The 10,969-nt window shown below is 45.4% G+C and overlaps 1 protein-coding gene across 2 annotated transcripts in view; it reads right to left on the reverse strand.

Annotated features, from left to right (window-relative positions):
- GABRB3 (gamma-aminobutyric acid type A receptor subunit beta3) overlaps positions 1–9,988 on the reverse strand; it is a 228,152-nt gene extending 218,164 nt beyond the window's left edge. Inside the window, exons 1-3 of one of the 2 annotated variants that reach the window (XM_055278454.2) lie at positions 9,873–9,988; positions 8,929–9,020; positions 8,650–8,717 (exon numbers count right to left, since the gene is read on the reverse strand). In XM_055278454.2, coding sequence (XP_055134429.1) covers positions 8,650–8,717; positions 8,929–9,020; positions 9,873–9,952 — 240 coding nt within the window. In that variant the 5' untranslated portion in view covers positions 9,953–9,988. Of the gene's footprint in view, positions 1–8,649; positions 8,718–8,928; positions 9,021–9,130; positions 9,774–9,872 lie in introns of those variants that run through there. The other variant, XM_055278455.2, reaches the window with a different exon arrangement.
- Positions 9,989–10,969: the final 981 nt, after the last annotated feature.

A 10,969-nucleotide genomic window follows, 5' to 3' on the forward strand; every position in this document is an offset into this window, starting at 1 on the left:
AGGCGTGGTGGCAGTTCCTTGTAATCCCAGCTACTCAGAAGGCTGAGGCAGGAGAATCACTTGAACCGGGAAGCGGAGGATGCGGTGAGCCGAGATCGCACCATTGCACTCCAGCCTGGGCGACAGTGAGAGACTCGGTCTCAAAAAAAAAAAAAAATATATATATATATATAGTGTCATGAATCATGGCATGTGGATTCAGCAGTTACATAAAAGGAATTCTTTTATTGTAGAACTGGGGTAAAACATGATGATGATGTAATCAATAGAATTCAGATCCTCTTTTAAAAACAAATTAGGACACTTAAAGAACTGTGATGTTCTCAGATCTTATTCTTATTCATGTGAAATGTTAGTACTGCACATGCCAAAGTTTTTGATATCTGTAGTAAATGCTTCTGTGTGATGTTTAAGTTCAGTGGAAAAATGCAAAAAGAGATACATTAGTTAACGTTTACACATGGCTTCTAATTCTGGATGTGGTCTCCTGACTACAAAGGAATGAGGGGCAATCTACATTTCCAGCTACAGAGATCAAGTGACTCCCTCTCTATCTTGATTGAGTGGCACTGAGCAAATCGCCAAGAGATGAGACCTATCTTAGTCCTCTTCTTCCAAATTTTGCAGCTAGACAATCCTCTTAATGGCTGGCATAAATGGCCCAGAAGTAAGCTGCACTGGAAACTTGCAAACAAATGAAAACCACCTCTGCTCCACTGCACTGCTGAGTGGTCAGGGGGAAGGGAAGACAAAGCCCAAAGAATCCCTGTATAAAAAGAACGTCAAGGCCGGGCGCAGTGGCTCACGCCTGTAATCCCAGCACTTTGGGAGGCTGAGGCAGGTGGATCATGAGGTCAGGAGATCGAGACCATCCTGGCTAACACGGTGAAACCCCGTCTCTACTAAAAACACAAAAAATTAGCCAGGTGTGGTGGCGGGCACCTGTAGTCCCAGCTACTCAGGAGGCTGAGGCAGGAGAATGGCGTGAACCCGGGAGGTGGAGCTTGCAGTGAGCCAAGATCGCACCACTGCACTCCAGCCTGGGCGACAGAGTGAGACTCCATCTCAAAAAAAAAAAAGAGTCAAAACTTCCCTGTAATATACAAAAGCTCCACACTCATATACTTTCTTTTTTTTTTTTTTTTTTTGAGACGGAGTCTCGGTCTGTCGCCCAGGCTGGAGTGCAGTGGCGCAATCTCGGCTCGCTGCAAGCTCCGCCTCCCGGGTTCACGCCATTCTCCTGCCTCAGCCTCTCTGAGTAGCTGGGACTACAGGCACCCGCCACCACGCCCGGCTAATTTTTTTTGTATTTTTAGTAGAGACAGGGTTTCACCTGGTCTCGATCTCCTGACCTCGTGATCCGCCCGCCTCGGCCTCCCAAAGTGCTGGGATTACAAGCGTGAGCCACCGCGCCCGGCCCACACTCATATACTTTCTAAGGAGACACAAAACTTTTGGTATACAAAGGCACCAGTGACTGGTGCTTAGAACATCCTCACCAGCGCTTACATAGGCTAAATTTTGAGAGAACACCGCAATCCTTGACTCTTCTTTCTGCTTTGAAATCAGCATAAAAGTTCCCCAGTGAAAGGGGTACCAGCTACAAAATACTTTACAGACTTTGTGATCTTTGGTTGGTGGTATTATAATTGGGTGCAATCACACAAATTGTGGTTGAATTATGTCCTCTAAAGTAAACACTGTATATATCACATTTAGCCTGTAAGATTCTTCTTTATCCTGAGCCCAAATTCCGAGATATAAAAGTATTTCATTGGAAATTTACATATCACTTTCTTCATGCACTTATATATTTATTCATTTGTTTATTCTTCATTCATATATTCCTTTCCACAAATATTGAAAAGGTACCTATCGAATATTGGATCCTATGCAAAGAACGGCTCATAGAAACAGCCCTGCCTCATGGAGTGTATGCTCTAAAGGAGAGAGATGGAGAAGAAAGACTAAGCAAACAACCACACCCAAAGAACATTTAACACTATAATAAGTGTTGCAGGAAAGAATAAGTTTTCACAGAAATGCAGAATGGGAAATGTCTAATTTAGATAGCAGTGAAGGTCATGGAAGAAGATAAAGTCCCGTGAGCCCTTAAAGGAGCATCTTTTGTTGTCCTGTAGCATGATGAGGTAGACAGATCAAAGAAGCAGAACCAGGTCCCAGCTTTGTCGTGCAGTAAGAGTGAGAAAGTTGGTGCTATTTCTGAGCCTATTTCCTCATCTAAAAAATGGAGATGCGGTTAACACCTCTATTACCTACCTCACCAGCTGATGGATCAAGTTTGATAATCAAATGTGACATAATACCTGAAGCATTTTATAAACCGCAGAATGGTGTAAAACTGTTAGTTACCAACTCCCTAGGTCACACCTCAATATGAATGACAAAAGATTTCAAATGTTTGATAGGCTTCATTTATTTATTCCAAATGTTTGGTAGTCATCAAAACGCGATGATCAGCATGCATAAGACACAGACCCCTATGAGAAAGAAAGGTTCAGTTACCCAGAGAAGAAAAAGAAGAGCTGTCACCCATATTAGATTCTGAAAAGTCAGTTGATGAATTCAGGTGGCATTCCTTGTGAAAATCAAGAAGTCTGCAGTCCCAAACATGAGCCTTTCTTTCCAAGAGATGTGACACCCTAGGAGAACTCTCCACCTGCTATCGACACTTCTCCATTTCTTTTGTTCCTGCATGCATTTCATTAAAAGAACACTGCCCTCCTCATTAACATCTACTCCATTCTTCATTTAAATGAAGACCAAATCTACAAGACACCTTCATTTGGCAAGTAGCCCAAGAAGCAACAGCTATCTTTTTGAACTCATTTTATTTACCATTATCCAAGGAAATATAAACAGAATACTTTATCTTTGGAAAAACCAAATGTTGGAGTCAAAGACAGACAGCAGTCATAATTTGTCAACTGCAACTCCAACTGCAACCTACCAGACTTCTTTAACTCATTTACATGTAGTTAATTCTTTAACTACATGTAAATAAGCAGATTTGCCCCATCACTTCAAACCAACGACAGCATACCATAAGATCCTAGAGCCCAGCACAGGCTCAAGCAAGAGGCCATCCACAACAGGACCATGCATGTAAGATCCATTTTTTTAAGGGATGTAACATAAGCTTTACAACCTCCCTGAGGAGAAAGGCAAAAAGCATTCTCTTTTTGCTCTCTATACCATATGTTCTAATATTAAACACAAGCCTCTCTTATTAAAGAGCATATTATATAAGGTATTATTGTCATCCATCTCTGAAGTTCATTATATGCTTTCTTATCAGTGGCCCAGCATTGATGTATGATCATAACTTATGCATGAAACATACCGTCAGTGAAAAGTAATGTGCTCAGTAAACACCCTTACCTCCCAAATGGAGCGACCTAGAGCCAAAGCACAGACACACACCCTGGACCTTACCCCTGAAGTGCCTTCCATGTAAGCAGTTTTACAACCCCAACTGGGTCAGGGAAACTCTTCCTTTCTGCTGAGTCATCCCCCAGCGTGCTTTGTAATAAGAGCATTAGCGCATTTCCTACCTTTAAACTGTTAATAGCAATTCATATGCAAACTCTGAATATGGCCCAGGCCTCTCCAGAAGCAATCAGTAAAGGACAGCCTGCTAACATGTGATAGTGTGAGTGTGCTCACTGAGATTTTCTCTGTAGAGCTCAGCCTCTTATGATACCACTTTGGTATCAATTGTGGCCCCACACAATGGGCATGTGGAAACCTCCGACTGAATTCCTGAGGATTAAGTGACTTGCCTGAGGCTAGATGTTCCCACGGACTTGGAAACAGAACCCATAGCTCCCAATGCTATAAGGCTTTTTTTAAACACACTATATGGACCGCTGGGATTCAGATCCTCCTGCCTGAGAACCTAGCCAGGGACTGGACGCACTGTGTTCATTCAGCACCCACTGATGGCAAAGCAGCTTCTAGACCCTGAAGTAGCAGGAAGGAGGACTAATTAACATAAATTTGGTCAAAAGATGTCTAAAAGCTGCATTTTCCAAACCTCTAATCTTAGCTCACTCTAGCCTGAATCTGCCTCTCCTCTTTGCCCCTCTTCTAAAAAGAAGAAAGAAAAACATAAAATAATAGTGCAAATGTGTGTGTGTGATTTTTGTACATGGGTATGACTGTATCCATTTAGTAGTGATACAGCTCCAAAGCTGCTTCTTGAAATGTGCTAAAATTATGTTCATTTGCACACTTATTTCACACCTAGACATTAAAAAATGGATTTTATGAGAAGAAAATGCAACAAGTGAGAAGTGAACACAAAACAGCTAGCATAATGGATGAGTATGTCTCATAACTAAAAATACACATTGTATGTTACCCAAAAGAAACTCTAATTTTTAAAAACAAAAAACAATAATTTATTATTTATACACATGAAATGAGAAAAAAAAAGTCCTGTAGTTACACTTTCATTAGGATTGAGTTAATTTTAATGGATTAAGTATGAAGTAATAGCAAAGTGCAAGTTAAATCACAGGAATTATCATTACTATCACTAGAGTCTGAATCTAGTTTTATGTCCCTAATACCAGATAGTTAATGAAGTAAAAAGTAAGTACATGTAACTTCTCCAAATTAACAGATCAAACAATGGCTCGCTTTAATAAATTTTTTAAAACTCATATTTTAAAATACTGCTTTTAAATTAAAAATCTCTAATTGTTTTATTTTTCAATATTTTATGTTTCCTATACTTGCAATAGTTTTTCCCATTTGTTGATCTCTTCATCTATCTACTCAACACATTTATTGTTCACTAGAACCACTGGTAAGCACCAAAATTATAACACACACAGTAATTTTAAGCAGACAGTGTTCTTGGACATACGCAATCTCACTTAAAGAAATATACAAACTAAATCACAATAATTATCTAGCCATGTATAATTTTTATAGATTATCTAAAATTTTAAACAGGGGCTAAGAGAAACAAGAGGGAAGTTACACAAAACAAAATGTTCTTTGACGAGTATCAGGTCAGCTAATTTTAAAAAAAAGAATGTATGAAAAGAAACATTAAAAGATTTAGAAAAAAATGGAAATGTATAACTCCACTATCCATGAAGCAAGTTATGGCAAAACCAATGCTAAATATTAAAACATTCAAATCCCTTCCTAGATTGTTTCCACAAAACACCAAAATGAATGATGAGATATGCATTTACATGCATAACTGATCTATATATGTGTTTATTTGAGATTGGAGACATTTTTTGGAGGCATCGTCTACCCACACTACCAGTAGATAAAGACTGGAGTCTACAATTGTTTAAAGCAAAAAGCAACAACAGCATCATTCTTGTGTAGTATCTGTTACTGTTCTCTGCAATCACCCTCAAAAAACTCATGAACAAATGCATACACATCTCTCCCCATTTTGAGATACACGTGTTTTTCAAAGTCCTTGTTTCGAACTTTGGTGAATTTGTATTTATTTCACTAAATACACATTTTCAAAAATGCATCTATCAAAACCTGAGGGGAAAATTTCAAGAAAGAATCTTCCAAGATCATTTATCCCTCATTCATTCTACCTCACCATCACTAATACTCTATCTAAATTAACATTTTGGCCAAAATAGTCATCTTATGCCACATCTCAAGTCCTGTCAATTACCTGCTTTAAAACCTTTACCATTTATAGGCTCCTTATTTCCTGAAATTATCATGTGAAGTCCTTGGCCTCCTGCAGAACGGCCTAGGTGCACAGGGGTTTGTCTTGCTTTTCCTACTTCATCTCTGGAATATCCCCTTCTAAATCTCTGATCCTGCTCATCCATCCATTCGTAACTCTGCCATTTTCTTTCCTAACCCAGAATATCCTCCTTCAAGTAAGCCAGTCAGAATTCTATTCATACCCCTCACACAATTTAAATATAATTTATTTCGTGGAAGTTTCCACATCAAATACCTCCTTCCTCCCAGCCAGCTTCTCTCATCCCTCCTCCTCCCTCCCTCTCTCTTCTGTGTGCCTCTGTCACTTGTTCCTCTAATGGGACTTGCCACATCCTGTGAACAACCGTTTGTCATATCTGCTCTAAGAGTTACAACACACTTAAAGTGAGACCATTTCTTATTGAGTTTCATAACTTACCACACTTAGTTTTGTGTGACCAGTAAGGTGATTAATAAAGCTCATGAATAGATTTTACTGTTTTCAAACAACATTGACTGAGTGGCAGCTCTAATCCTATGCTTATGTATTTTCTGTTCTTTCCCTCTAAAACGTGAGATCCTAAATGATATTTAACCATTGATCTATTTGAGGTTCCTTTAAGAACAGGCGAAATACCATAGCTATTATCATGCATAAATATTTCAAGGAAAATCGGATTTTTCTAAAACATGATGTGACCAATCTGCTTGTGGGAGGAAGATATTTTAAATGGCTGACATTCACATCTGCCCAATAGCCTTCAGTCTCCAATCCTACTGGGATCCTCAATATTTGTTTATAATAGGTGTGTGTTTACAGAGCCAGAAAAATTACTGTCATAAGAATGCAAAAAAAATGCGTACAAGTATATTTTGGATTGCTATGCATACCTATTGGCTATGGCATATACACTTAAAGATTGTTCAATACAATGGCCTATATCTTCCATTTGTCTTTCTGTTACTGGGTTCAGAGAAAATTGAGACACTTCAAATCATAGACTACAAATTAGGCAAACATGGATGAAGTTTTTAAACGTACGAACTATCAGCATGATGCCAGAACAACTGGAAAACTAAGTTTAAAAAATAACTCAAACAAATATGTGATGGTGTGCAACAGCACACTCTCCTCACTCCCCGAATTATTTTACTATTGTGTAGAGTTCTTAAAGGGCCAAATCAATACATTTTCTCTTCCACCTGCCATCCCCCGACATAATTATTTTTGACATAATAATCCACTAAATAATCAATTAACTTCTGTACTAAATTGTCTTCTCTAGAGAATGTGAAGTCCCCAATTGAGAAAATCATAGATCACAGAGTGTGGATCTTAAATGTATTAACTTGTTTCCTTAAAAGCATAAAACAAACATTTTGAGTAAAATATTTTATAGTATTACATAAAAAGTAAAATAGACATAATGCTAATTTTTATTGTAAGGTAATTTATGCAGTCACATTCCTTCTGTGTTTCTTGCTAACACTTTTACTGATACAATATTTGACTTACAAATGTCCTAAGTGATATACTTTGGAAAAAAGTACATTTTTAAATACATATTGTAAATTTAAAAGCTTTAGATTAACAGTGAAAAATTAATGAGAACAGCTTGGCGTGGTCAAAAGTTTCGTCCTACAAGATCTTTAGTGGTAGGTATTTTAAAAGTATCTCACTAACGTCTGTTTTTAAAAACAGTTTTACTTTATTGGTATATATTCATATATCTGTGACTTACTGCAAAGTTTCTCAAAATATTGTCCACAAAATACCCGCTTCAAAATATCTGAAGAAGTAATTTTAAATGCAGAGACCCCAAGACTCCAGCCTATCTTGATCAGAATCCCTTGGAGTGAGGAACTAGCAGGCATGCATTTAAAGCAAGTTTGCCCACGTGATTCCGACGTACGCGAGAGTTAAGAAGCCTACCGAGTGGATCTAAAACCATGTCTCACTGTATTCTCAATGTTGTATGTCCGAAAGAAAAGTTGCCAAACGATTTCTTCCAAAAAAAAAATACATTGTTTACAAATGCTCCTTCTAGAGTGTCTCTCAGCAGAAAACTAAACTAGTTTTCAAATCCCACGGCGTTTCAGCTCAATTAACAAATGAAAGAGCCATCCTTCTCCTGATTCCCTGACGTCCTAAAGCGCTCCTGGCAAAAGCCCGCTTCGCACCTCGGGGTACTGACCTCCGCTTCCCACAGGTCAGAATATTGAATCCAGTCTGCATTCACAGAAAACCTAAGTGACACTGGGTCACCAGCCTCCGACTCTCCCGGCAGAGCGGCTCCTCTGAGAGCCCGCCTAGGCGCGGCCTCCCGCTCTCTGAAGCAGCGGAAGCCTGTCAGCACCTCGGACAGAGACTGGCGGTGCCGGGCCCGGGTCTCCCAGTCCAGGAGGAGCCTTGGAAAAACCGCAGAGACACCCCTGGAACGCACAGACCACCGTCTTCGTTCCCCTTTCCTGCAGCCAGCATCTCTTTCCAAACGACAACAAAGGAAACCTTAAGTACCTCTTACCTAGAATATAGGAGCCACCCCCACATCTCGCCTCTCCCGGTTCCCCAGCGCCTGTTGCTAAGGAGGCGAGACAGCGCTCGGGAAACCTCGGGACCAGGCGACAGTGCGCTGGAGGGGCTGGGAGCCCACGGGCAGCGGCAGATGGGAGCACTAGGCCGGCCAGGACCCCTCCGCAGGAAGGGTGCGCCCTCGCGGCTCCGACGCCGGCCAGGCCCCCGAGCGCCCCGGGCGGGTGCAGGGAGCCGGGCAAGCGAGGGGCCGGCGCCCGGGAGCGCGGCTCCCTCTGGGGGCCGGGGAAACTCGGCCCCGGCCGAAGAGGCCTCCGGCCCAGCACTGTGGACGCCTGTGATCCCAGACAGCGGGCCGGGGGCTCGGGGACCGCCCTGGGAGGGCGGGCACTCACCATGTTGACTTCGGAAACCATGTCGATGCTGGCGATGTCGATGTTCATCCCCACGCAGACTGGGGGACCTGCGGGAAGCGCAGGACACGGCGATCAGCCCAGCTCCGCCGCGGGGCGCGGGCGGCTCTGAGGACTGGGGGCTATCCCGGGAGGGGCACGGGCGAAGGGCCCCCACCCCCACCCGCCGCGGCTCCGTGGATGCGGCCCCCGCCTCCCTCCGCCCAGGCCAATGCCGTCGTGGGTCGCGCTTCCCGCAGCGGCCCCGCGCAGCCCACTTACCCCCGAAGTCGGGTCTCAGGCGAATGTCGTAGCCTTTCAACAGCTTGTCCACCGTCTCCTTCACAAAGGACATGTTCCCGGGATCGTTCACACTGGGGGAGGGACGGGGAGCACAGAGAGCAGGGTCAGGGGCGGCTCAGCCACCAGCGCCCCGCACACCCCGCGCTCTGCCCGCCGCCCGCCGGCCCACCCGCGACCCTACCTCTGGGCGCAGCACACCACAGCCACCAGCACCGGGGCCGAGAAGATGCCGAAAAGCCTTCCTCCCGCAAGGCCCCACATCCCTCCGCCGCGCCCCGGCACGGGGGAGGGGGCGCCTCGCCGCCGTCGCGACCCGCAGCCGGGGCTGCTCCTGCTGCTGCCGCCGCCGCCGCCGCGCTGGCCCGGAGCGGAGGAGGGCGGAGGGGGAGGGGAGGAGGGGGAGGAGCGGGCGCTGGGAGAGGAGGGAGGAGCGCGCGCGGGCGCGGGGCGGGGGAGGAGGCCGGAGAGTCGGAGGCGGAGCCGCCGCGCCGCGCACTCTGCCCTCCCCCTCGCTCGCAGCGGCCCGAGGCCGGGGCCCTGTGCGCTCCCGTCCCGCCTCGGCGGCCGCCGCACGGGACTCGGACCTCTGGGACCGCGGAGTGCGGGGGCGACCCGAGCCGGACGCTGCGAGCGGAACCGCGGCTGCGCGGAGTCGGGAGGGGCCGGGGGTCGGCCACTGAGCCGGCTTCTCTGGGCTCTCGGCGGCCGGGCGAGTGCAGGGACTGTCGGCAGCCTCGGCGCCGGAATAAGCGGCGGCGGAAACACTGCCCGCCTACCCCGGCCCCCGACGTTGGCCCCGCACGACGACCACCGCCCGCTGCAGCGCAGCCCGAGAGCCCCCAGGTGCCGCGCCTCTGCCCGCCGGACTGCGTGCCGCCGCCTCCCGACGGTGCCTGCAGAACGCCGGGAAGCCCCCGCCTCACCTGCGGGGCTCAGAGCCTCGGGTCCCCAGGGTCCAGGAGAGCCAGATGGGCAGCAGGAGCTCCAGGAGCCCGGAGCACATGGCGCTGTTCCGGCCTAACCTGCTGGGATCCGCTCTCCCCCCTAGTCTCCTAGCATCCAAACGGCGACGGATCCCCGCCCCTACCCCTACCCCACCCCCACTCCCAGGCTTTCCCGCCTGACCCGTCTTCCAGCCCCTGGCGTGGCGGCCCGAATTTTCATTTATAAAATTGGACCATTTTTTGAACAGCTGCTCCTTAAACTGCACCTCTTACCCTTACTCCTGAACATTTCTTGGGAGCACTGAGCCCTTTCTGCTCACATATATACAAATGTAATGGATGGTTAAGAGAGGCCTGAATATGTGTTTTGTTATCAGCAAACTGGAATCCCAGCCAGACTTGGAGACTGGATTGTCATTCCAGGGATGGTAAAATACGTGCCTTTTTTGGTGCCGCCCAGAGCTATCCGTGGTCCTTAATATAAGGCAAGGGTCCTTGCTTCCCTGCAACAGGCCTCCTTCGGCTGTCATTAGAAGGCTACTGGCCCACTGGTGCAAGGACCCTGGTGTACCAGTGCACACCGGATGCACCCCGCCCTCTGGACCACCACCGCACACCTAAGGGGCCACTCACCTACGGCCACGGGTTTTCTATTTTAGTGAATGATCCCCAATAAAGTTTCTCTGTACCTCGGACTTCTAATATTGAAGAAGATGGTTACACAATTCTACTTGTAGCCAACTAACGAAACCTACACATCAAGCTCGTTTTTGTGTTCTGTAGACTTCTTCAGATTATTCCAGGACTTAATGAATGGTTAATAATAGATAACTACTTTCCAGTATTGACTCATTTTTTTTTCCATGAAGCTTAAGCTTTTCTTTAAGATCATTGAGACTTTATATTAGTAAATATCTAAATCTAGATCCTAAATCTCACGTTGGCATGTTTCTGTGCATTAGTTTTAAATATAACTGCCTTTTCTAAAAATCAGCTATTTTATTTTTGGAACAGAAAATGTGACCGCAGTACCTGAAAGATTCAGAGATAAATATAGCACCCTAATTATTTTCTGG

Source organism: Symphalangus syndactylus, chromosome 5 (genome assembly GCF_028878055.3).
Source record: "Symphalangus syndactylus isolate Jambi chromosome 5, NHGRI_mSymSyn1-v2.1_pri, whole genome shotgun sequence".
NCBI classification, from domain to species: domain Eukaryota; kingdom Metazoa; phylum Chordata; class Mammalia; order Primates; family Hylobatidae; genus Symphalangus; species Symphalangus syndactylus.